The sequence below is a fragment of the Gossypium hirsutum genome, chromosome D09, assembly GCF_007990345.1.
Source record: "Gossypium hirsutum isolate 1008001.06 chromosome D09, Gossypium_hirsutum_v2.1, whole genome shotgun sequence".
Lineage (NCBI taxonomy): Eukaryota > Viridiplantae > Streptophyta > Magnoliopsida > Malvales > Malvaceae > Gossypium > Gossypium hirsutum.
Window position 1 is genome coordinate 51517109 of NC_053445.1, and position 27003 is coordinate 51544111.

General features: G+C 32.2%; 3 protein-coding genes across 7 annotated transcripts; 2 read left to right on the plus strand and 1 right to left on the minus strand.

Annotated features, from left to right (window-relative positions):
* The first annotated feature begins 1653 nt into the window (after positions 1–1653).
* On the plus strand, positions 1654–5852 carry LOC107941835 (kinesin-like protein KIN-14C). 2 transcript variants are annotated; one of them, XM_016875457.2, is made up of 12 exons: positions 1654–1971; positions 2270–2332; positions 2463–2525; positions 2687–2749; positions 3105–3167; positions 3352–3414; positions 3530–3592; positions 3769–3831; positions 4169–4228; positions 4446–4586; positions 4921–5016; positions 5119–5852. In XM_016875457.2, the coding sequence occupies exons 1-12, from the start codon at positions 1807–1809 to the stop codon at positions 5524–5526; spliced, it is 1311 nt and encodes a 436-aa protein (XP_016730946.1). In that variant the 5' UTR covers positions 1654–1806; the 3' UTR covers positions 5527–5852. The 2 variants fall into 2 exon arrangements, with proteins under 2 accessions (XP_016730946.1, XP_016730947.1); XM_016875458.2 differs by having other exon boundaries at positions 1850–1991.
* A 1836-nt stretch (positions 5853–7688) lies between these two features.
* LOC107941829 (probable galacturonosyltransferase 7) lies at positions 7689–13803 on the plus strand. Of its 4 annotated transcripts, none has more exons than XM_016875449.2 (9): positions 7689–8276; positions 8465–8496; positions 8720–8779; positions 9939–10020; positions 10118–10167; positions 10260–10549; positions 11609–11960; positions 12054–12599; positions 12843–13803. In XM_016875449.2, the coding sequence occupies exons 1-9, from the start codon at positions 8129–8131 to the stop codon at positions 13107–13109; spliced, it is 1827 nt and encodes a 608-aa protein (XP_016730938.1). In that variant the 5' UTR covers positions 7689–8128; the 3' UTR covers positions 13110–13803. The 4 variants fall into 4 exon arrangements, with proteins under 4 accessions (XP_016730938.1, XP_016730937.1, XP_040957251.1 ...); XM_016875448.2 differs by having other exon boundaries at positions 7695–8276; positions 12840–13757; XM_041101317.1 differs by lacking the exon at positions 7689–8276 and having other exon boundaries at positions 8459–8496; positions 9939–10019; positions 10116–10167; positions 12840–13757.
* A 1828-nt stretch (positions 13804–15631) lies between these two features.
* On the minus strand, positions 15632–19550 carry LOC107941830 (protein SCARECROW). The gene is made up of 2 exons (XM_041101318.1): positions 17303–19550; positions 15632–16277 (listed from the first exon to the last, which is right to left on the minus strand). Exons 1-2 carry the CDS (start codon positions 19117–19119, stop codon positions 15818–15820), a joined length of 2277 nt encoding a protein of 758 aa, XP_040957252.1. The 5' UTR covers positions 19120–19550; the 3' UTR covers positions 15632–15817.
* Between the last annotated feature and the right edge of the window lie 7453 nt (positions 19551–27003).

Here is a 27003-nt window from a genome sequence, read left to right on the forward strand (position 1 = left end):
TATACTAATATGGCACATCAAATCGTCATTTTAAATAAAAATTTTAGGTTAAATTTTACAATTGATCCTTATATTTTTTTCATTGAGCAATTTTTTTATGTTCTTTTAACTTTATTTATTTTATTTTTTTCATTTTTTTATTTCTCTCTATTTTTCTCAGTTCTTCATTCCTTTTAATGTATTTTTTATATGTTTTTCATTTGCTAAAGAAATGAAAAATATAGAAAAGCTACGTTAAAAAGGGAAAAACAAAAGGAGAAGCACAAAAGAATGGAAAGTAAAAGAAAAAAAAAGTTAAAAGAATATAAAATAAAAAAATTAAATTGATCAAAACAAACAAATATGGAAACCAATTACATAATAACCTAAAATTTTTGTTTAAAATGATGATGTAACATGCCACGTCAGTTTACCATTACACTGTTAACAGAAATTAACGGCTCAGTAATTAAAATATTATAACGCGATAACATAAGTAATTAAAATGTTCAACTAAAATATAACTTGAACTAAATAAAATTGACTATTTTAATAGTTTATCTAATAAATAAATAAAAATAAAGGGATTTTTTGCAAAAAAAAAAGGCTAAAGGTTAAAAATGGGGTTTTTAATGAAATTTTTATTATTTCTCTGACTAAATATTTTCAAAAAAAAAGTTTTTTTTATAGGAGTGTCTTGATATGCATAGGTCTCCACTTTCATTGTATTGTGTTTAGTTGGCTATTTTATTGGTTAAAGTATTTAGAAAGTTGTTGAATTATATGATTGTCTATTATTAAATATATTAATTTAGTCTTTATATTATTAAAAAGAATTAAATAAGTCTAAATTGTAAACAAGTAAACATTAAATGTATAAAAAAATATCTTGAAATTTTTTTCTTAATTGCAATTTAATTCTAAACAAAATATTTCTTTTACATAATCATAAAAACTTTAAAAATATTAACTCCTTGAAATCGTAAATGATATTTTTATACAATAAATGTTAATTGAATTCTAATTTGGTCTTTTTTTATTTTTTGTAATAGTACAATGACTAAATTTATTCATTTAATAATAGAGGAATTATTTTAATCAAGTTGCTATAATAAAGGGACATCTCAAGTTTATTCACATTTTTTCATATATATTAATTTAAAAAAGGGATAACTATCGAAATTTTGTTCTAATATACAAATTGATATATAAATTTTGTTTTGGTGCAATTATACACATAAAAATTGAATTGTGGTTCATATGTACATATGAAATTTTGATTTTTATTCAATTATACACATTTAAACAATTAAATACTTACATTTATTTCTATATTGGATTAATATAATTATTTATTTCTATACTTACATTTTTTTTGTCATTTAGTTGGTGTTTAGGTCACATCATCATTGGTCATAGTTGACAGGAGTATAATTTAAAGGGGAATTTTTGTATTAAGCGTATTTATAATGGTAAAATTTGACTGATTAAAGGGGAAAAGAATTTAGATGGTGTCTGCTCTGCTATCCGCTTAATTAAGGTTATTTAATCATTACAGGACTAAATATTTAAAAATAAAATATAAGAATTAGATTTTAGATTTTGCAAGAATACAGGGACTTGTGGAAAATTTAAACCAAAATATAAATATAATATTATTTTTTGTATTCCTAATTAAAAGAGGGGAAGCGCGATTGAAATCCCTAAACGAGTGAAGACAAAAAAGAAGTATCCCCAATCGAATTCCATCATCCTTGGTAATAATTTTTGTTTTCCCTCTAAAAAGTTAAAAACTTTTCTTCATTGGATCGAGTCTAAAAGGGGGAAATGGAGGAGGAGAAGAAGAAGAAGAGAAACAAGAAGAAGAAAAACAAGCAGGGCAAAGCCACCGAAGAAGACGTAGATCAGATTCAGAATAATAACGTTACGAATGGCCAAAACAGCGGAAATGCTCTGGATCTGGATACTCATCAACCTAATGGCGCTCTTCCCGTTAGTGAATCCTAATCTTAGTTAATGCTTTGCCTTTGATTATTATCCGCAATTCATTTTTCCTTTATTTTTTTAAAATTACGGAACGAAAAATGATAATCCAAATTTCATTTGTATTGCAATCGGTTCATATTCAAATTTGAGATTGCTAATTTGCTATGCATCTCCTCTCGTTTGAAATTTGCTAAGAATAACGATTTCCATAACATAAGCTTCTTCATCTTCAGGAGTTGTAATGTTGTGATATATTGACCATGTATTGTTGTTGAGTCAGTAGTATGTTGTTTTCTTCTTACAGAACTCTGCGGAAGAGATGATTAAAGAACTACAAAAGGAGAATGAGTTACATGTACAGAAAGAGGTAACATTGAGTCATGTATTTGTGGTAATAGACAAGCACCTATTCTTGTTACCTGCGTGTTTTAATTTGTTTCTTTGCCTTCATTTTGATTGTTATCAATAACACAGCCTAACTTGTCACATTCCTACAGGCTACTTTGCAAGAGAGAATTCAACACTTACAACATGAAAATGAATCACACCTACAGAAAAAGGTTTATTTTATTACGGAAGAAATAAGCAATCTATCTTGTTATTTGTTTAAACAAGAAAATGCGGTTCTTTTTTCTTCTATATTTTATTTCTGTTATGAAGTCCCTCTCTTTTCTTTTATTTTTGTATTTATTTTTCTTGCTTAAGCATTTGCGTTATACAGGCTTTGTTGGAAGAGACAATCAATCAGTTAAGAAATGAGTTTGATTCCCACCTAAAGAAAGAGGTAACTTTTTACGAATCTAATCGCGAGTATCAGCTGAAACCTTTTCCCTGAAATTGCACTCATATATATAATATGTGTGTGTATATGCGTGTAACTATGTGTAAAAGAGAACTGTTGTCTAGTTTGGTCATGTTATGACATTTGTTGTGATTCTTTCCCCGTGAAGCATGAGCGACTCTCTTTGTTGTGAATGTATGCAGGTTTTAGCTGTTAAAATTATGTGAACTTTTCATACATAAAGGATGGCTTTACCTTTTTCTAACTGCTAGTCTTCATACAAAAAAAGAAAAAAAAAACAGCTGTAGTTTAAACTTTTCTTTGTTGAAGCACAAAGTAACCCTCTATCTTCTTGCAGGCTTCTTTAGAGGCGGCAATCCAACAATTGCAATATGAAAGAGAATTACATGTGCAGAAAGTGGTAACATACTGAAATTTTCTCCCTTTTCTTTTTTGCTACTATATAGAACATTCTGAAGTTAATATGTATTCTCATACACATGGTTTTGGGTAGAATGCATGACTACCAATTTCTTGATTTTTCTGTAAATGTTCTTATTTCCGTTGTTCTTGTTTCCCTTCATACTTAACAAGATGATTTACAGGCTGGTTTAGGGATCAATATTGTAGGATTACAGAACGAAAAAGAATTCTGGTTTCAAGAAAAGGTAATTTAGGTTCATAGATCATTGCATAAGGATGACAGCTATCCTTGTATTTGTATCTTTAGCATTGTTGTTTGAAGGATTTTTGGATATTTTGTGATGTCATTCAAATCTGCAGGCCAGCTTGGAAGAGAAAATCAGTCAGTTGCGGGATGAAAAAGCTGGTCTGCATCTGAAAGGGGTAAATTTTCTCATATTAGTTTTTTGGCTGTCATGATTAGTTGTTTTATGCCTGTGTTTTCTAGTTTTGCATCCTTTATGGGTATATGCCTTTCCGTTGCTTGCCTAACCATGTAGTTATTCCTACAACTTTGTGATTTGGAATCTTAAATAAAAAAAGCTGGGTAATATGCGCAGGCAACCTTGGAAGAAAATGTTCGACAGCTAGAGAAAGAGAAAGAGTCTTGGATTGTGACACAGGTAGTCAATTTTGCTCTTATTATATTTGTCAATAATGCATTTTACTGGAAGATGGTGATCTGTTGGAAGTAAGAGCCTGGGATCTTGCCTTTGTTTGATCTGCATTAATGGTTTTTCCTGGGAGTGGTGAATTTTCAGGTGTAAGAATCTGAGATTGAAATGAATTATGGACCGTGTCAGACTTTTTATAACATAATTTCCTTTTTGAATCTTTCTCTAGGTTCTTTTATTTACAACAAAAGTCCATTCATTTTCATCTTCTGTATATATATCTGAATCATTAAAACATAATAGCATCAGTTTTTGTTCTTCTAATTTAAATGTTCACTGCTTATAGAGTTCCACGAAAGAAGCAATTTCTAGCCTTAATCGTGATATTACAAGACTAAAAATGCAGGTACAGTATCTTCACCCTTGTACTTTAGTTGCTTCTGTTTTTTTCTTTTTAGCTGGTTATTAGACTCTGTGGTGTGATCAATCAATCCCATATTTGCTTGACAATAAGTTTATTCTCAATTGTTAGTATCAACGACTATGGGCTGCAGAAAATTCAAAACCATTTTTCAGTGCAACTCTTTTTTTCTGATGTGGAAAATTAAAACAAAGCTTGGCAGGTGGTTGAGTTGGAGGAATCCAGGAACAGTCTTTTGCAAGAAAATCAGCAGCTCACTGAAAATATATCTAGCATGCAGTTACATAGTCAAAACCTTGAGAGGAACAGTAACTCCGATTCCCAATCAGAAGACGTCGAAAAGGTTCGCTTCCTTTAACTTCATTTTTGCTCCCCTTTTCTCTAGTGCCTTGGCTATTCTGTTTCTAGTCGAACGAAATTTTGCTAGTTTCGCCATATATGAGAATTCACAAGATATATTTGGGTTTGGCTCAATTTTGTTTGCTATCGTGCAAGGTTTCCTCTGTAAAAGTTGGTTTTAATTTTCACATATTGAAGTTATTCAGAAATATGCAAATCCTTAAGCAGTTAATTACTTGTGATCTACTGAGCAATTAAAGGTTATAACGTACACTGTTTATGTCTCTGAAGAAATTTAGGAAGAGAACAATGTATCTGACTAGTTTTCTCTAATGTAGCAAGCTGCTGGCAATGAGGACCTGAAATCTCAGATTGAAGCAGCAAATGTGTTTGTCGACAAACTGATGATGGAGAACGCTGAGCATGTTGAGAAGGTGCCTTTTAGCCTGCAACACTACTCTAATTTAATTTTTGCTACTAGTTTTCCTTTTAGGGCCAATATATTATACATGTGAATTTGCCCAACTCTGTGGCAGGTGAATGTGTTGTATGCTATGCTTGAGCAACAAAGTAAGGCAGCAGAACATTCAAAGGTCATTGACACGACTAATTCTGTGCCTCGATCTCTTGAGAATGGCTCTATACTGGTTCCGAAGTTGGATTCTCTTGAGGCTTCTCCAATTACGAACGGCAAAATTGAAAGTGAGAATGTGGATGGGCAACCTGCTGCCCCTCTTCCACAAAATGTAGAATCCAAGGACTTGGGGGAAATTGTACAAATCCCTCTGGATGATACCGATGTAAGGGATTTGGAGTCCCAGGCCACTGGAACTGAAGAAAATGCGGTGCCCCTCACCGATGCACCCCTTATCGGTGCTCCATTCCGGTTAATATCGTTTGTTGCTAGATATGTTAGTGGCGCTGACCTTGTTAACAACACTTGAAGTTCCGACTCATAGCTTAGATGCATTTTTTTTCCATTCACTATGGGTGATCAATATGATTTGGAATTATACATGGTATACACTTTTGAACTAGAGAATCAAAATGGTCAAATTGACCGTCTTCATTGTTTACTGATAAGTGATGAATGTTATCTGCTGAGGGGAAAAAATACTGTTTTTCGTTTATGTTTCGGATATGTTATGGGGAAAGCTATCATGCTATTCCTATCTTAATTTTTCATGTATACAATTGCATTAAGTCGAAGTTTTTGTATTAGATTACACACACGAATGATTTTAGAATTTATCCTATTTAGTTATAATAATTCATGTTTGGATCTCTCCAAAATTCAATATCTTGAATGAGATTTGTTTAGTGACCTTTTTTTATGTGTTTTAAGTTTATTAATATTAAATTCAAATATTAAATTAAATTTTATATTCTAAAACATACTTCCAAACTCAAGTAAAGGTTCAAGAAAAAAGAGACTTGAGAATGTAGGAGTCTATTCCATAGGATAAGGAATTGCCTGACTGTCCAAATGAGTTGCTTGATTGGTAAGCTTAAGTAACAACTTTTCCTTTTCCTTAATTAGTGGAGTAGGTATTGGCAAATCTTCTTGTTAAGTTAGATATCACTTGACAATCCACTTTTAAATATTCAACACTTTTTTTTTCTTATAATTAAAGGAGGAGAATGGAGATCGAACTCGAACTCTCGTGCCTATAACATAATGCTTTTGTGATTGAGCCAAGAGATTGTTGACTTCATATTTAACACTCTTTAGGAGGAATTTAGTTTGCCAAATCTTAAATTATATTTCATAATAGAATTACAAGTAGAATGTGAAATTACCTTTTTTGGTTGATTTGACTGAAATATAATATTTAGGTTTTGATTGACGAAATGTAAGATTACCTAAAAATACATTTTACTCAATTGTCCCTGTTATGATTTTTTTAACAAGTTTAGTTTGTTAAATATTTTTTAGTTTCCATAAATTTATAATAAATTATTACAATTATTATTATTTTATCACAATTTATATATTAATAAATATATTATGTTGAAATAAATTTATAAATCATAATTATAATAATTTATGAAAAATGACTGTAATATCAACTATAATTATAGTTATAACCATAAATAATATATTAATAAAAATTATTAAATAAAATATAATGATTACAATTGTGATGTAAGCCATCTATTGGTTCACTATTAAGAAAAATAAATTGTTTTTATAATTAGTCAACTTTATTTAAGAAAAAAGCCTAAATTGATTAGAATAACAAAAATAAAAGATAAATTAGTCCAAAATTTAAGATTACACCAGAAGACTTAATATGACGGATTACTCTATGCCAATCAGACAACTTTACAACTCTACACCTTAAACTCAAATCCGTCAAACTTGGGGTGTGACACATCCTATATTACAAATGATTGTAATGCTAGATTACGAGATGTCCGGAATGTGTAATCTCATTTCGAAATGTAACGTTATGAGGCGAATCAAATATCCCTTAATTGTTAAAATTTTTTGTAAAAATTACTTTAAATTTTTATGCCTTTTTATAATAGTATAAACTTTTCTCACCATCCAATAACAATATAACATTATTATTGATCATTGAAGTTGAAGTACACAAGTATATAAATTTATACTTAAATTACAATTTCGCTCTTGAATTATATTTTCTTTTATTTTAAAACTTAAAATTTTTATGTCTTATTTTAATATTTAAACTATTTCATTTTATTTCAAAATTTACTGTCATCCAATGAAAATATTCCGTGTGTTATGTTTTTATTATCATTTTCTTTTATACAATGTCTATCTCTACTATTCTATTTATAATTGATCTCAATCCTTAAATTAAAGAAAAAAATGTATTTAAGGGCAAATCTACAATCTCTTAATTATTATAATAGCAATGATGTTTAAGTTGAATGGGCTCTTGCTATTTTTTTAAAATAAATAGAGAGAAAAAGGATAATCCAAGTAATAAAATAGAAAAAAAAACGATCTAAATCTAAATCTAAATCTAAATGAAGGTTAAATAATTGCTTAAGCCATTTTTTTTATACCAAGTATACCAATTTCAAATAAATTGGGAAGATGGAACATGGTACCACCAATATTAAAACCAATATTGTGGTAATGTAGAAATCTACCACGTGCAAGTAGTTTCGTTGCCATTTGGCATTGACCTCTCTTTCTTTCTCTCTTGCTGCTGTGAGTATCTGTTTTTTTAACTCGAGCCTATTTGGGCTTATCATTACTTGGTACTAATACCGTAATACGATGCGTACACGAGACTGAGTCGACGACGAGGTGAATTCAGCAACCGCACCACCGCGGCTTATTCTGAAATCAGAGATCACAAAGAAAAAAAACGGCCGCGCACAGATACCGGAAAAAACCACAATATTTAGCGGTTTCTGTTACTCGTTTTGAGAGAGGAGGCAACACGAAATTGACGAAGGAAACCAAATAGCTGGCACGCCACGCCATCTCTCTGCATTTTTCCACTCGAATTGCGGTTTTAATTTCCACATTACAATTATAATCATTGTACTGAAGGAAGGAAGGATATGAAAGGTGGCGGTGGCGGTGGAGGAGTTGGTCCCGGGAAGCGGCGATGGAGATTTCTGGCCGTTGGCGTTCTTTTCCTTGTGGTCCTCTCAATGCTGGTTCCCCTTGTATTCTTGCTTGGCTTACACAATGGATTTCACTCTGCTGGTGCCTTTTTTTTCTCTTTATTCTTTTAGATCTGTTTTTTACAAGGTTATTGTTATGCGATCGGAGTCGGATTTGTAGATCTAAATTTTTATTTCCCTTTCTTATTAGCATATGAACCAGATCTCTGATTGTACTCAGGCATTTATGCTTTATTCGTTTTTCATTTGCGCTTTTACCTGTGCCTGCAGGATTTGTGCCTCGTCCACATACTACAACTTCTGTAAGTCGTTTACTTGTCCTTTCCATTTTATTGGCTTTCACTCCGTTTATCTTCATTCAATTTCCTTTTCTTTATCACTTTTCGCTGCTTAAATCAGTTTATTTCTTGATTCTCTAATGCCAATGTATTATTATATTCAAATGAGAAAGAAACATCAAGTTAAACTAGAAAAATGGTCTAATCAATTTTCACAATGGTTTCATGCTTTGGATTTTTCTGACAGGGGGATCGTTCAAACCATGTAGATAACCTTGTGAGAAAATTAGGGCCTACTCTACCAAAGGTCGGTTTTTTCATAATGCTCCTTTACGTGTATTCTGTTTCTGATTAAATATGATGTGCTTTTCCTTTTCTTTCCTCACCTGCACTTGCCAATGACGTATATGATTGGTGTTGATGATGGTCAAGTGGCTATATCCTTTCCTTTGACTGAGTCTCTTACCAATTACTAAGATGTAAGACAAGAAATGCATGCGGGCATCTAAACTTCTCCTAGCTTCAAATTTTATATATCTCACAATTTCTTTTTTCATCAAGGCTGTAGATGATATGGTCAAGGAATTGACATAAGATTGGTATTATTACATTGTGTTGTGCAATCCATGAACTATGCTAAAAGAAGTGAGTATGGAAAATGAAGTTAAATCCTTGTTTAGTTAATTGGAGGCATATGAGACAAGGTAGAATAGAAATTGCTTTTCACCACTTGATTGGTATTTTTATAGTGTGTTAAAAAAAATGAAATGAACAAGCTTTTGAACTGTGTGAGCAAGAATGTAATTATTCAGTCATTTTTCAAATAGAATAAAATTATATTTTGTTCTCTATTTGAAAAGAAAATAAGATTCTAAGAATGTTAGGGAGTTAAATAAAGGTGAAAGACGATGATGTCATTAATTGTGCGGAGAAGTTACTTTCTAATTTTGGTGAGAACTCTGTATTCTCTATCGTGATGCTGCAACTGTTGGGTGTGAAAGAAAAAAGACATGGCCTAAGGGTACCATCTAGCTTTGCTAGTATATTCTCTTGGCTTTGTACTAAACACCTTGTGGTTTAGATCATCATATGTTCACTACTTATCAGGGATTAAGAGATTGGATTAATCACTCTCTTTTTGTAGTTTATATCATTTTTAAAGTTAATCCCTTAATTTGAGTTTGAGTCTCTTGTATATGAAGACATGTTTGCAGTAGCATGTCCTCCATTTATCCATTAACTTGTAATCTAATTTGAATACCTTAACCTGTTTTACAGTTATCAATTAAGCACCTTAATAATTAGTACTGAACTTTTATGTTTTATGTTATTGAGTTACATATTTCTAACTGCTCTGTGGCTCTTATCTAGGCTTATAAAAATACCTCTTATGCATGTAGTTTGCTCATACTGCAGTAGCCTACGACTATATACATATTGCATTTAACTCTTCCTTTTCACTTCAGGATATTCTTAAACACTATGTAAATGAAGCTAAAAATGAAACCAGCAGTGCAAATGCCACACGTAAAAGTCAGAAAAAAAAAGGTCTGGTTGAACTTGTTTTTCTTAACTGTGCCTCGGGTAATTAATCATTCCCTTTTATGAGATTTTAGTTTGATTTAAAAAAGAAAATACTCAACAGGTACTCCAGTTCCTCCTCAAGTCGTGCTGCAACCACTCAGCAAAAGAAATGTATGCATATTGCTAAAAGTTTGTTACATGCTATTAAGTAAGTCCTTTTGGTGGCATATATAACATCTCAAAATTTTGATTTTCTCTCACAGATTAGTGGAGATGGTGGTAAAGCAGGGATGAAAGGTGGTATTAATGAAGGTTTGAGATTATGTGAGTTGCAATATGGGAGCTACTGCATTTGGCATGAAGAAAATAGGGAAGACATGAAAGATTCCATGGTGAAGAAATTGAAGGACCAGCTTTTCGTAGCCAGGGCATATTATCCTAGTGTTGCAAAAATCCCAGCCCAGAACATGTTGACTCGTGATCTGAGACAAAATATTCAAGAACTAGAGCGTGTCCTTAGTGAAAGTACAACAGATGCTGATCTTCCTCCAGAGTAAGTTATTGCACATTCTTCATGACTTCATAAACTTCCATGAATAGGGCCAACTACTCCAGGTTTGATACCATGAGGGTTTTGATCCATTTACTGACTAGAAATGTTAGTTTACTATAAAATGTTGTACTCCACTTCAAATTGAACCTCCACTATAGCATAAAGCTCTTGGAACAGTGTATTTTGTCCTTTATAAGTATTACCCTTCAAGTTTCATAAAAACTAGAGTGGCCACCTTAAGTTAGTATCTCACCAAAGGGAAACATTGGAAAAATTTATTCCATCTAAGGAAACTGGACATTTTATTGAATCCGGAAATAGTAAAAATGGTATTCAGTTTTAACAGAGGTGATATGTGGACAATTTGTCCTTTTGCATTCAGATCTGTTTGTTCATTTTCTCTCCTTTATGCTACTTTTGTCCTAATCCAGGAGTAGGGACTCTATCTTGTAGCTTACTTAGATCATGCTTTTAGTAATTGGGGGCTATATCTTTGTTCACTTGATATTTTAATATGTTGCATCTGATAGACCTGTATCATATTTCTGTAACTCCTTTCATGGTTCCTGGTGATTTGATATGACCTCAGCACACTGGAGCTAGCTTCTTAGATGTTACTTCAACTCTTCATTTTTCTTGGAAAAGATGTGTCCAACTCCTGTGTCTGACATATCTGGACATGGGGATGGAGATATGACCCTTCAAGGAGCCTCCAACATTCTTACTTGAGTCTGAGTAACATAGCTTAGTATTGATTTATTTAGTTCTTTGTTATGATAGGCAGTTTAACTGAAATTGTCGTTATGAATTCTTGATCTTAAAGATATCACAAAGTGGCCTCAATATCGTCGTGAGTAATATTGTGTTTTAAGTCCTACAATTTTATTGTCTCCCCCTCCCCCCCCCCCGCTTCCCCCCCTCTCCCTCTCTCTCTAATTCTGTCCTTTTGGCAGATTGATCGGATAAATTGGGGTCACCGTAATTTTTTGTTGTTTTGAATAGCTAGAATGTTCATATTTCTTGCTTCAGCACCAAATCTTTTTACTGGTTTTGTATCAGGATTCAAAAGAAGTCAGAAAGGATGGAAGCTACAATAGCCAAATCCAAATCAGTCACTATGGATTGTCATAATGTTGACAAGAAATTGAGACAAATATTTGACCTAACTGAGGATGAAGCTAATTTTCACATGAAGCAGAGTGCATTTCTTTACCAACTTGCAGTCCAGACAATGCCCAAGAGCCAGCACTGCCTGTCTATGAGACTAACTGTCGAATATTTCAGAGACGATTCATTTGATCAAGAGCTGCCTGTGAAATACTCTGATCCCACATTGCAACACTACGTTATATTCTCCACTAATGTTATTGCCTCGACAGTTGTAATAAACTCAACTGTTATGCATGCAAGAGTATGTCTTAGTTATTCTTGAAACATCATTTCATGGTTCTGCCATGCCTGAATTCTAGTGGTGAGACTGACTCGTTACCCTGCAATATTTCAGGACAGTATGAACCAGGTTTTTCATGTGCTGACGAATGGACAGAATTACTATGCAATGAAACATTGGTTCCTCGGGAACACATTTAAGGATGCTGTAGTTGAGGTGTTGAATATTGATCCTTTTATTCCAGATTACTACGATAAAACCACTCCATCTCACCTAAACCTACCTACAGAATTTCGAGTTTCCTTTCATGGTATCAATAACGCATCAGCAATGCATAGCAGAACACAATATATATCTATTTTTTCTCATTCCCATTATCTTCTTCCTGAGATATTCAAAAACTTGGAGAAAGTTGTGGTTCTGGATGATGATATTGTTGTCCAGCAAGACTTGTCAACACTCTGGAGCCTTAACATGGGACAGAAAGTGATGGGTGCCATCCAAATTTGCTCTGTCAGATTGGGTCAGGTGAGGAGTTATTTGGGTGAAAGCAGCTTCCACAAAAACTCATGCACTTGGATGTCCGGATTGAACGTAATTGATCTGGCCAGGTGGAGAAAGCTTGGCATTTCTGAAACTTACTGGAAGTTGGTGAAAGAGGTAAGTAAATCTTATATTGATAATATCTCTTCTCATTCAATTACTTGTGCAGAACACTGTTTAAATTTGATATTGATATTGCATTGACTCTGTATGAAATTAACCTCTATCCTAAATCCATTTTTAAGTATATTTATGTTTTGCTACGGTGTCTTTGACATAGAACGTAGAACAATGCAGAGCTGCAACTGTTAAACTATGAAAAATCGCTGTGTTGACTCTTATTTGTTATGATGACAGCAGGTCAGCAAGAAGGAGGGATCAGCTGCGCTTGCAAGCTTGCTTACTTTTCAGGACCTAATCTATGCGCTCGACAATGACTGGGTTTTATCAGGACTTGGTCATGACTATGGGCTTAGCACTCAAAGCATCAAGAAAGCTGCAGTGTTACACTATAATGGAAATATGAAACCTTGGCTTGAGCTGGGAATTCCCAAATATAAGGTATACTGGATAAAGTTTCTAAACCCTGAAAATCAATTTCTAAATGAGTGCAATGTAAATCCATAAATGGGCCGGTGGTGGGGTTGACACACTCTGAATCCTTAGAAAATTGAGGGCTCAAGGGGAACTAAGGTGCTGACAATTTTGACACTGAGCTAGAGAATTTTGAAGGGGGTGTTAGATGGCAACAACAAAAGTATAGCTGTGATGACCTGGATGGGTGCATATATGTGTATGTATTCTAAAACTTTTCAGTAAAAATAAAAGAAAGGGCTCCCTGGAGGTGGCTACAGATGGATTTCGGGGGGCTATTGAAGTGATTGTTGGCGAATGGAGAGGTAGCTTCTTTCATTGTCTGCTTCCTTCTAGCTTTGTGTGGTACAGTGAATTAATGTGAGAAACCTTGACAAAATAATCATACACCGAGAAGGGCGTGATTTGCATTCAAATTCAATGGCGCCATTCTCAATCAAAGAAAATGCATTCATCCATGGAGTGGTATTATGCTCCTTCAAATTTTTTGGATTTTCTATTTCATTTTTTATTTTTATTTTTTGTCTTGTTTTGTTTTGTTTTAGATCGTAAGGAAAACGGTCCAACTAACTAAGCCTCCAATTAAAATTTTTTTTCTTTGTATTATTTGATTTTGGATTTTTTTTCAATGCACAGGTAATTGTCGTAATGCTAGCTGATTTCACAGAGATGCATTACTCACATTGCTTTCCTTATTTATTTATATGTTATTGCAGTTTATTCCGAACATGTAACATTATAACATAGAATCATATACTTAGGACTGTAAACAAGATAGCGGGGTATCATAAGTCGTACGACTATGTACATGATTGGCACAGGAGAACGTGTCAATAAATTAGTAACTATACCAAAGGTAGTTCATAGAGTGAGGCAGCAAGGATCATTGAACTGGAGTGTTATTATGGTTGTCTTTTAGAGGAATATATATATATTACGAGAGGAACTATATGTACTGTAAGTGAAGATTGTTCTTATGGTTTTTATCCTTCTGAAAATAAATATGTGCTTTATAAGCGACCTTCGCATCTATAGCCCACTCTCCCAGTAGAGTGTATAATGTGTGTATAATGTGTGAATAATATATTGAGAGGGGTTTTTAAGGTGTCGTCTGTTTGAAGCTGACGGTAACAGGTGGATTTTTTAACGGTGGAAGTATTATGCTTGGATATTTTTGTTTGATTTTATTTTTGAGTTATGTCTTTCGATTTCACGGAGAGTTCTCAATGGTTCATCAAGGAAATGGTTCATAAAGTGAGAGTGTCTCATTCGTTAAGGAAATATTAATAACTTGGTCTTGGTGGGATTTGAACTATGTCCACCTTAAGTATAATATTTCTACCGTTGAGGGGTTTGTCAACTTCTGCTGAATGACATCTCAATGGCTTATTTAAAAAAAAATTGACTTTTCCTATATCATTCTCTTTGAATGATAATTAGATTTGCGATAGGGCATATTTCGTAATATATGGTTACTCGCTTGTGCATTCAATAACCGGATTTGGACAAGTAGGTAATTATATTAATCAATTGGTGAGGTTAAAAATGGCAGTAATGAGGGAAGTTCAGTGATCGTATTACACACTAGCCATATAGGACGATAAAAACAGGCGACTCTTTAACTTACATCGGTGGGTTATGATGCTTGGATTATGGACATAATCAATAGGACTAACTAGGAAGCAGTCACACCTGTTGCAATTGTTGGGTTATCTTGTATTCAATGATGTTGGTAAGTGAAAGATATATGAATCCATATATGCATACATTAGTTACCCAGGAGAAAACAAAATGATATTTTGAGATGTGGACAAAAAAAAAACATGGGTGTCGTTGTCACAGATAGTATCATATTATAAATGTGGTTTTGTTTTAGGGTTGTAAATGGAAAGCTTGAAAGAACAACAATGGGCTATTAAAGATATGTCAAGCGATAATAGTAAAAAAGGTGCCATAGTTGGGAGAATATGTGTTGGTAGAAAGCTAGAAAATGTAGCACATGTTTGGTGCCCTTGTGACTTTTACACCTACTCACATAATTAAAAATTTCTTCTCCTTAACCTATATTTCAAAATTTATTTTTCAAACTGTATGAATTTTCTATATTCGATAATCATATTACATCTCAATTAAATTGAAACAAAACTTTAAACATAAAATAATATTATTTTCTCCATTTACAAAACTCAAATTTAAAACTTATGTATAATCTAGATTATCATTTAAAACTTTACTTAAGTATAATCCAGATTATCATTGTTTTGACAATTCAACCTATTTTTAGGCAGGCCTAGTGAGTATGACATAACATTGATAACCTTTAATTTTTCTTTTCTTTTCCTTTTCCATATAACAAAACAAGCTGAACACCTATCTTCATTTATTTAGTAGTTGTCATGTGGATTCCATTTTTATATTACCAAATGAAAAGCATAGAGCTTCCAAAACATTGCCATTATGATGAAATAGAAATTTTAACTTGAGCTTATGCTAGTATGGTGCAAGGGATACCTCGTACGTTTTCCTAAACCAAAAACCCTGAAAGCAACAATAAATACTTCTAAACTAAACGACGATATCAAATTAATTTTTTTAAAGAAAAAAAACCCTATGATAATCTCATAATAATAATACAGTGGGATCCCTTCAGGCATTAGGTACCGTTCCTCAAATAAGTCAAAAGACATACAAATATATATATAGCTTAGCTGCATTGCAAATTAAAAAGGAAAATAAATAAGCTAACGGTGTAGAGTTGTGGTAGTGGTAGCATGGAAGGGTCTCCAAGCAGAAGCAGTAAGCAAGCAAAGGTCTTTCCAACCAAGCTTGAGCGCACCATTGTCTTCGACTAAGGTGTAACCGTCGGAAGGGAACATTCCCAATAGCAAGGTGGCCTGCGTGGCAGCATTACCGGCTAGAGAAATGGGCCTGAACCCGGACTGCTGCAGCTTTTCCCTCCAGTTATGGAACTTGACCTCCTCGCTGCTTCGGGAAGGACCGCCTAGTGCCAGCACGTTCCGTATCTCCTTGGAAAGTAGCTGTTGCTCGACCACATGCCGTTCCTCGCTCTCCTCGCCGTAGCTTGCTCCAAGGGAATCGAACAGGGCAGAATAGTAGTGTATGGCTTCCACAAACCTTCCCAAGAATGACCCACCGTGGCTCAAGTCTTGTTCTACTACTGTCACTACTTTGGGTGCCAATCTGATCAGACACAACCGCATGTGTTAGTGCATATAAGTTGATTTGTTTACTATTAGATTATAGCATTTGTATGTGATGCATATACAATTCTATAACATGTCATACTTTCATTTTTTTATGACATGTCATCATCAAATTCACTATATGTATATCGAACATAAATCTTTCAATTATTACACGTTTTAAACACAAACTTTGGGATATCATGTTAGGTCACAAATGCATGTTGACTCGATTTTTCCATTAAAATTACTTAAATGAAATTAACATAAGTGATCTAATTCATTGATGATAAAAGTTCACTAATGCATTTTTATGAAACTAAAAAGTTGTAACTTAGATGAAAACCGATGGTAAATTAAATGGACCTATACCATAAATTAAAAACTCATGAAAAAAAATCATTGAAAACCCTCAATTACTACATTATATACAATATTTCACCAAAATTAATTAATGTGATATTGTTCATATTCATAACAGGAGTAAAACAAGAGAATTGTAATGAAGAGGACAACACAGACTGACAGACAGAGAGTGCTTTGGTTTTATTAACATGAGTAAAACAACAAAAACATGCTTTTTTTAAATAAAAAATATTTTAAACTATGTATTTATGTTCGATGCAACAAAAACATTTATATTTTATTTTAAAAACTATTGAATATAAAGCATTATAAACCCATTATATATATTTCATATTTGAAGATGCAGTCTCATGGCCTGGCCAGTGATGTTTCAGACATTGAATACATGCAAACAAAATAGCTTCTATTTATATGTAAAAAGTGATCCAAGACCCGAAAACTAAAAGGGACATATGAATGTATTTGAGATCCTGGCCTAATGCATGTGTATCTTAATTACAATATCAATAATGGATGCTCATTTGATGCACTAACAATAAGCTTGTGTATAGGATGATAATCTACCAATAATTATGTGTTAATTAGTAATAATATAGTAAGCAATGGTAAAACAAAGATGGAAAATTTATGCAAGTAATTAAGGATGCTGTTAGTCACCTTTGCAACAGCCACAGTGTATTGGTATCGGAGCCGGTTACGTCATAAAGGGAGTGCTGCAACCAGTGAACCGCCACGGCTTCCGTCTTGCTGACGTTGAGTCTCTCGGGTTCCAAGTTGCCCACTTTATCTGCAACGGGGCAAAACTCGAATGGTATTCCCAGTTTGTCTGCAAAATCAGATAAACGTTTACCGGTGGCTTCCAGGGCCTCTAAGGAGGTTCCAAGTCCGGTGAGGCGGACGTGCGGAGGGCCACCGGGTCTGGAAGCGAGAATGTGGAACAGTCCAGGCCATTGCAGGCCTTGCATTATGTCAAGATCTATAATGTGCACTCTTTCCTCCCTTTCGAACGCTTCTTGTATGGCTTGATTGGCTGTGAAATGCGAGAACTTAACGAATGGGCTTATCCCATTGAAAACCTGGAAAGCTGACACCATTTTTTGGGTATGGCTCGGCGGGATTGATGGTAGCCCACCGCATATTCCCAGGCAAGAACTGACCAACCTAGCCGAGATAGCTTCCGAGAAATATGCTGCCACGCGCTGAGCCGAAGTTCCGAACGGCGTCGACAGTTGGGACAACTCTAACAGCATCCTATTTGCATCCTCGAAGTTATTAGCTGAAACCGCCTCGGCGCACTGCAGGAGTAAAGTCAAGAGGTGCAACCCTTCTTCGTCTCTCTTCTGTTGCCGTAGCTCCTCTTTCCTGTCTCTACCGTTGCATGCTTGGACTGTTTCAACGGTGGACGTCGGTGCCGTTGTGGTAGTCCCTACCGTCGCCGTCGAAGCCGTTGTCTTCTCCACCGGGGAGGTGTTTTCTTGTACCAATGGTTGCTCTTGAGCTCGGTGGTGCTGGTTTAACGACGGAACCGGTGGTGTAATCGCCGAAGGACTACTGCTAACCTGATTGTTAGAAGAGATGGGAAGTGGGGTTATTCCCCAGCTTAAGTACTGATTCATGGCGCAGGGTTCGGTCAAGGAGTAATTAGGGAGGCTATCTATGGCGGAGTCCAAGTTAAGCGTGAGCCCAGAGGAGCCTTGTTGTTGTTGCTGCTGACTATTGTGTCTCGCCAACGAGACCTCCGGCAGATGCAATGGCGGCGCCGCCGCCTCCTTCCTTCTCCGTTCAAGCGGATCCATTAAGGAACGAAGCCTGTACTCGAGAAGGGCAGCAAGGTTCGGGTTGCAAGGGTAAATGATCTCCCTCACGTTGTGGATGAGCTGAGGAATGGAAACGTTAGCGGAAGTGTGGATAAGGTCCCGTATGACACCGTCAATCCACGCCGTCGCAGAACTACCATCCATAGAATTCGAGATCGGAGCTAAAGAGACAGGGACGGTAGTATTCACGGACGTGGCAGTAACGGCGGCGGAAGCGACGGCGGTATTCCGATTCCTCTCCGTTGGTGGAAACAAAGGCAAACCCGAAAACCCACACACGGCAGGCGGCTGGGGACTATTAGTACCCACGGCGTCGACGCAAGAAAAGTTAGAAGCAGTCGTAGATAAAAAAGCAGGCCCGGCTGACGTCAAGGCGGCGAAATTCGCAGAAGGGACAACGGTGTTAACATTATCCATATTCATAGTGGAGTAGTTGAATAGCGAATTAGGGTTATTACTAGCACCGGTGGCCGCCATGAAAGAACAAGCCATGTTGTTATCAGAAACAAACTGAGTCCGACGAGGAAACCTGTGGTAATCAGCCACCTCGGAAGCCATCCTCTTCCTCATCGTGCTCCTCATTGGGCTTTCATCATTGCTGTTTCTACCATTAATACCACCATTTTCACCTACCAAATCACAGGCGGCCATTAACATCAATGAATTTCACTCCTCTTCATACAGCTAACAAAAGCAAGCAGTAATAATACACCGTTCTGCAACAAGTACACTATATTTATGACAAAATGGGGTTGTGAAGGAGAAAGGTCGTCCAAGAAGAAGACGGTAGGAGAATTGGGACAACAAGGGCTTTGGGATTCCACTCACTTCACTCACTGCAATAGCTAGGCTAGCACGACATTTTATGCTAAACCCAGAAAAAATAAAGAAAGGCCAATATATATATTAAATGCATGAAACGCCGTTGGATTTGGATGTTTGTAAGTTTTTTGATATCTGAACTGAAAAGGAAATGAAGGAATTAATGATGGATTTTAAAAAGAAAGTACAGATGAAGAAGAGGGAGAATGGTTGCTGGGGGTGGGTACATCAATTTATCGCCTCCGAAGCAATTATTATTTTCAACCATCAGGTATTTCGCCTATCATTATATTTATATAAAAATTAATTAACATTTACTTTATCAATAATTTAAAACTTATTGGTTAACCTTTTTCAATTTCATCATTAAATCTTTAATACCAAAATTAGTATTTAAATAAATTAGCAGTAATTAGTAGTAGGTTTATGTTTTTTAAATTTTATAAAAACATAAATTCTATAACTAAACCAATTTTATTGCCAATAAACCAGTATGGTAAATTATTTAGGTTAATGGTATCAATAATAAAAAGGTTAAATAATTAAATTATTAATTTCACTAATCTGAAATTTCATGTACATTTTTTTAGTTTTTTATCCATTAAAAATGAAATAATTAGTTTATAATATATTTTTAAAAGCAATTCATTTCCATGAAATTATAAATGATTTTTGAACAAATTAATTAAGCTATTATTCAAATTGAAATAAGAATTCGCTCCCAATTTATTTTAATTAATGCTTAATTATAGTTAATTAATAAAAAAAACAAAAGCCCCATTATAAGTAATAATCTTTTGATTTATTCTAGCTAAGGTTATACCCTAATTATCAATCCATTTATGTATTATAATATTTTTATTTTTATTGTAACTATTTAGTTGTGGATTTTCCTTTTCCTTGATCACTAGTTATGGAATTCCAAGTAGATAACCAAATTGGTTGACTGAAACCAATTGGATTCCATCAAATTGGTCCAATCATATTAGGTTCAATGACGAATTGACTAGTCTATTAGTCAAAATTAGGGTATGCAAAGGGTGGAATACAATGACTGACAACCTTATCTGAATATTTTACAATGAAAAATTTGTCGCTGTAACCCCCGTAATTTTATTTATACGACAACTTGGTCCTTGTTTTTATTATTCTCACCGATACTTGGCTTATAGAATCCAGAAATAAAACAACAAAAGTAAAAATAAAAGAAAAAAAAAACGAAAAGAAAAAGCACTTTCCAAAAAAAATAAACAATCAAAACCAAGATTATGTTTGATTACGAGGCTATATTGATTCAATTTTTTAAGAATTTACATGCATTTATTGAGTTTGATAATTTATTAAAAACCAAACCCTTTTTTTAAATAAAAAAATACATGATAATTTCACATTTAAAACAATTTCCAAACTTATTTATATGCATGCTACTAAAAGTGTGATTAAATTATATATGCAAAATATTAAGTTAGGAAAACTCAAACGGATATAGCTTCGCAACAGGTTCCAAATTCTTGGTATCTACCCAATGAAGCCTTGATTTTGATGGATATGGATGAATTTTTATTTTTTGGGTAATTAAATTTGAATTTTATTAATGTTTTTTTTTATGTGTGGATTTTTAGTTATAATATTTATTTTGTAATTTCTCGAATAACTGTTTTTGCACTAAATTATTCATAGTAATTAAAAAATTTTATCGCATGAATAGAAATTACATATTTAAAATACAAAAGATTAATTTAAAAATATCATGCAATAAATAATAAAAATTAAGTTTTGAAATTAATAAATAATAACACATGAAATATATATAGCGCTAAATTTATAATAAAATGTAAATGTAAATATTTTTTTAACAGTTTTTCTTTTACATTGTTATGTACAGCTTTATTTAGTCAACTCCCACTTATGAGAATTACTTGTATTATTGTGAATGTCAAAAAAATTTTGCCCAAAATAGACACCAATTTATGCACCCACTATATGATATATAAGTCTTTATAAACACACTAATTAAATTGAACGGTCCTTTCGCTTTCTATCTTTTTTTCTTCACGTGATAGAATATCATAGAAATGTAATTTCCGGAACTTTGTTATTTATTATATAAATTCTAATAATAAAATGTATATTATAAGTTATAATTTAATATTATGTGTTTAAATAATAATTCATATTTGATGTGCTGATTATATATAATTTTACATTCCACATCAAATAATATGCAAAAATACAAATTAAAAAAAACTGAATGTACTATTTCTAAAATTTAATTTTTCAAATGCAATTTATTGGATTTTGTGAACCATTTTACTTTCCAATTTGTCTACTATCATCTTCATCTTAATCACCCCAATTTATGGAAGTTGCGATTATATATTTTTTTGATACAATGTCTATAATGATCCTTAACCTATCATCAATTCATAAATAAAATGAGAATGCACTTCAGCACAATTGAACTTATATCATTTTATATTAGCAACAATACCGATATCAATCAAGTTGATTGTTGGTTTTATTGATTTTTTTTCGCTATTTTACATTGTTTCTTTCACGAATAGGATGATGTATTTAGTAGTACACTAAAACAAAATAGATACCTTTAAAATTTAAATTTATTAAATTTAATTTACAATTCAATTAAAAAGTATAAATTTTTATTTTATGATTAATTTATGAATATTTTATGATGTAAAAACAATTGTTTTTATTTACTTGAAAAATAATTTTGATAAAAATAGTTGTATTTATTTACTTGAAAAATAATTTTAAATATATTTTATGAAAAAAAATTAAAATTTTACCAAATAATATTTAAAAGCCTCAAAATAAAGTCATTTTGTCAAAATAAAATCTAAATTTAACATGCAAAAAAATTTGAGAAACATGATTGAATTGTCACAAATAGTTTTAAGAGGGGATATATCTCAAAACTATTAATAAATTTTGGTCTAATGTACAATATTATGTATAAATTTTAATGTTGTACAATTTTATACATAAAATTTTGATTTGATTTAATTCAGTTTTCATAAATCACTGAAATTATACACAAATATTTATCCAATATACAATAAGTTAATGTATTCTTTTATTTAAATGCGTATAAATTAATAAAATCAAAGTTCCATATATACATTTGAACCACAAATAAAATTCTGTGTGTATAATTACACTAAATCAATATTAATCTAATAATTTATACATTAAATCAAAACTCATTTATAATTTTAAAATTTATACCTTTAACAAAATTAAAAAACTGGATCAAATAATTATCCATCCCTAGCAATTGACTACTATCATTATCATACATGACAATGAAACAAGTATGGAAGTATTGAACAATATAGTTTATGATATGATTTGGTTAGCAGGAAAACTCTGTTGGGTGATTTGCAAATGCATACCATGTGTTAGACAATTTTTAATTTTCCTCTTATTATTTAGTATTTAATTTAATAATTTCAGAATAAGTGTCCTTTTTTTAGTTTAATTAAAAAAAAAAAAAAGAGATTAGACTACCATCATTATCATACATGAAAATGCAACATCTACAATTTGTTGTTCGTTTACTTTATGGTCCAATTAGCTTATAGATTTGACGGTAAGAGAGAAAAGATATGGACCGAAATAAAATAAAAACAAGTTTTCATTATTTGAAGGATTAATCAGATACTTGACCCTAACTACAACGGGGAGGTGGATTTTTTTTTATTTATTTTGTGAATTGATCTGATTTTTATTTATTTATCCAAATCTAATCTCTCTCGAATTTTATTTAATACATTAATCCTAATTTTTATTACATTCATGAAATTAGTATATTCTGAATTATTATAAAATTAAAATATCATAATTAAAATTATAAAGAAATTATTATAGAATCCAAAGAGAAGTATTTTAGTAAAAAGAAAGGATTGTATCACGTCATTCTGTATTTATTTTTAATTATTTAATGATATTTTAATAAAAATTTTCATGTCATTGATACATAATCTTCATATTCTTTTACTCGAATCCAAATCATGAATTCTGAACCAAAACGTCAAGTTTAGGATTCAAGATTTAAGGTTTAGGGTTTAGTTCAAGGCTCTTAACTTAAGGTTTTGGAATCGAAGTTTGGGACTCAAGTTAAAAAATTATTAAATTTTATTTCAATAACATAAAAAAATTATTGAAATATCATTAAATATTTAAAAAGGAATACGAGATGAGGTGGTATCCCTAATCACTTCTCTACAGTAAATCCAATTTGATTTTAATTTTTTAATAAAAATATACTTACACTACCTCGATTTTTTTAAAAATAATAGCCCCAATAAAATCCAAAGCATCAAAGTTGTTGTTTTTTTTTTCTGAAGATAAATGCCGGTAATATTTAGAAATAAATGAAATCTACACATTCTAGTGTATTATAGAAAACGGTAGCTACAATAATAAAAATAGTAACATCACTACACATTGTCCTATTTATTTAATAATTAAATAGTGGGTTATATTTTCTTTGTTTTTTTCTCTTTTCTATATAAAATCCATTCCCCAGGTTCAGTATTTTGGGGGGTTAACCCTGTCTAATCCATTAATAGTTACAAATAGTCAACGAAACTTTACACAGTTGTCCATGTTATTGGAAAATGGCAAACATTACCATAGGCTACACCGCTGTTTTTAATCATCCCTTTACTATTATATAATAACATTACATTTATAGAGAAAGAGCACAGAAAGGAAAATTACATTTATAGAATTTAATCCAACGGCAATCAAGCTTGATATTTAATAAATATAAATATTAATTTGTATCCTATTAAAAAATAAAAAAAATCATATTTTTTAAAAGTTCGACCCAACTCGATATCAGTATTAGGTGGGGAATGGGGGCTGAAAAAGAATCTAAAAACCAGAGAATAGTAAGGGATAGAAACACACGTTGCATTAGGCAACAAAGATACAAAATCAAATTAATAGAAATAAGAGAAATAATAAAAAAAGGTAAAGTTAAGAACATTAAGGTTAGGAAGTAAAGGACAGAGAGAGGAAGAGGAAGAGCAAAGCAAAGAGCACTGGGGTCGAGGAGCAACTTTCAAACCCCAGTTCCCAAAACTGCAACCCTAGTGTTTGACATTTTGCATTCAACTTAGCTTTTTACATATTATATATATAAGATGCATGGCATCATCAAAATCAATCTTTTATTTATTTATAAAAAAAAATTCACTCACCCACCTACTCTCTGCCATGCCCTTTTTTTTTTCTTTTAAAACACAAACCCAATGAATATTATTATTACCTAATAATACCATGTAACTCTCTGCCAATACAAATCACTCATCCCTATACATCTATCTACGTTTACTCCACTAATGCTTTGGAGTTCATCGATTCTTTTTCCTTATACTTTATCTTAATTGGTTAAATTCATGGCAACCCTTTGTAGAGTAAAAGTGTTCATGGATCAAGGACCCTATTAGAAATTCTGAGCTTGAGGGTCAGTTTGTTCAAACATAATTTAAAAATAATAAAAATTTCATTATAAAAATATATTAATATATTTTTTTAAAGTAATAAAATAAATCAAATCGAACTCACTTGAAATTGAAAAAAAAATTAAGCACAAACTCGAGTCATAAAAGTATTTTATCCAGAGAATAACAAGTAATTTAAACATACAAATCATTTTAAAATTTGGATTATGTCATGATCAAATTATTTGGGATTATTTTGATTTGAATTTAAATAATTCAAATAGTAGAGTTTTTTTTTTGATTATTCGCGTTTGTTACTTTAATTTTTTCTTAGAACTGTTAATTTTAAGATAAAATATGAGAAAAATGTAAAGAAATTATTTGATTGAGTTAGATTTTTTTATAAATTTAAATATAAAAAATTAATATTAATTAATTTTAAACAAAAGTTGCTGACAAGAGAGACTATAAGTGATTAATAATTGTATCCAATAAAAAAATTGGAACAATGGTGAAAGTAACTATCATGTCCTTTACGCCTGTTTAAACTCTATTATTAAATAAGATTAAATTATATAAAGTTTCAATTTCAACTTATTTCATTCTTTTTATTAATATAGAAATTTAATTAATCTATTTAATAGTATAATAATTAATTTAAATCAATCTCTATAATACATACTCATCTTGTAATAAGCTTTAAGTGACTCATGATTTTCAAATTAGTTTTTAAAGTTTTTTTTCATCAAAAATAATATTTAAAGTATCAATTTTGTACTAGTTTACTCTTAAAATCCCATGTGTCTATATGATTCGAAACACAACACTTTTTGATTGGGTGTCGTGTACTTTTCAAAAATAAATTACGTTAAATTTGATAGTTTAAACAATTTTTTTGGTGAATTATAATAAAAAAATAAAATTTAAATAATAAACATTATTAGCTCGACTCGAACTCACACCAAAAACAGTGAATATTTTGGTCTTCAAGTCATGAGGTTCAAAATCAATATGAAACTAAAGTATAATTTAAGGGTTAATTTATGAATTAAGCCCTGATTTTTTAAATAAAGCGGTGATTGGTTCACATTCCTTGGTGGAGTGAAGCGGCCCTATCTGAGCGAATCCCCAGAAGCAACCCAGGCAACGCAAGCTAGGCTTTGGATTGTAGGTTAGACTTTTGTTGGGGTTGGGAGTGAATAGAGAGAAAAATCTTGCATAATATTGGAAGGGTGAAGTGGGTAGGAGGAAGGATCCAAATCCTTGAAAAGTAGACTGCACACTGCAAACGAACCCAAAAAGCAAAGAAACAGGGCAGTGCTTCCCATTTTACGAGGACCGAATATTTATTACATAAAACAAACAAAACCATCATTAAATTTATATATAAATCAAACGTGGTGGTGGTGGTGGAGATTTTGGATTTGGGAGGGGAAAGAAAAAAAAGGACGAAAGGCAGAGGGGCATATAGGCGCAAAGGCCACAATAGTAGCAGTTAGTTTGGCGTGAAAAAGTTGGTCGTCATTTAGGGGCAAACGATTAGGCTTGTCCTTTTGTCAAACCCCACTACTGTTACTACAACTTCAACACGTGAGAGGCACATTCCCCCACACACCCTCCGATTGCGATGAAAGATCTCAGCCGCATCAGTCTTTTTCTATCTCAAACCCTTCTTTCTCTGCCCCACTTCTCTTTTCACTTCAATCTTATTTTATTTTTGGGATAATATCATTTTATTAGCTTTTGAATTTTTTACTATTTTAATACTTAAACTTAAAAATCGTCATTCATCTAAATTTATTCTGTTAATGTGAAAAAGGAAAGAGAATAATATAATTTTTGGCCCGTGAATTTGGCAAGTTTACGTTTAGCTCTTGAACTTGACAATTAATTTTACTTTTATACTTATATTTTTTTTTGCTCCATTTTAAATTTGACAACTAGGTCCATCTTGAACAGGAATTTAAAAATATTTTATGCTGGATTTGAACAGGAATTTAATGCTTAAACTGAAAGGTAAAACAATGGAATAAGCTAATTATACAACATAGATACCTTCAAATTTTAATTAGAACTTTTTTGAATTTAGGTACTGATTAAAAATTTGAACAATAGTTTAAGGGAGTTAAGAGAAATTAAACCTTTTTATGTTTACACAGTGATCTAAGGGATAACTCCCTTCCTTTACCTTTAATTGATGCATGCCGCGGCAAAAAGAACAAGCAGAAGCAAAAGATGGGTATCCAAA

What these genes read in the sequence shown, in the direction of transcription:
- LOC107941835 (XM_016875457.2), top strand. Translation starts at nt 1,807, where the DNA reads ATGGAGGAGGAGAAGAAGAAGAAGAGAAACAAGAAGAAGAAAAACAAG. An exon ending in AATCACACCTACAGAAAAAG is followed by an intron (nt 2,526 to 2,686) that starts GTTTATTTTATT and finishes TGCGTTATACAG; the next exon opens with GCTTTGTTGGAAGAGACAAT. An exon ending in ACGCTGAGCATGTTGAGAAG is followed by an intron (nt 5,017 to 5,118) that starts GTGCCTTTTAGC and finishes ACTCTGTGGCAG; the next exon opens with GTGAATGTGTTGTATGCTAT.
- LOC107941829 (XM_016875448.2), top strand. Translation starts at nt 8,129, where the DNA reads ATGAAAGGTGGCGGTGGCGGTGGAGGAGTTGGTCCCGGGAAGCGGCGA. An exon ending in AACCACTCAGCAAAAGAAAT is followed by an intron (nt 10,168 to 10,259) that starts GTATGCATATTG and finishes TTTCTCTCACAG; the next exon opens with ATTAGTGGAGATGGTGGTAA. An exon ending in GATGCTGATCTTCCTCCAGA is followed by an intron (nt 10,550 to 11,608) that starts GTAAGTTATTGC and finishes GTTTTGTATCAG; the next exon opens with GATTCAAAAGAAGTCAGAAA.
- LOC107941830 (XM_041101318.1), bottom strand. Translation starts at nt 19,119, where the DNA reads ATGTTAATGGCCGCCTGTGATTTGGTAGGTGAAAATGGTGGTATTAAT. An exon ending in ACACTGTGGCTGTTGCAAAG is followed by an intron (nt 16,278 to 17,302) that starts GTGACTAACAGC and finishes GTGTCTGATCAG; the next exon opens with ATTGGCACCCAAAGTAGTGA.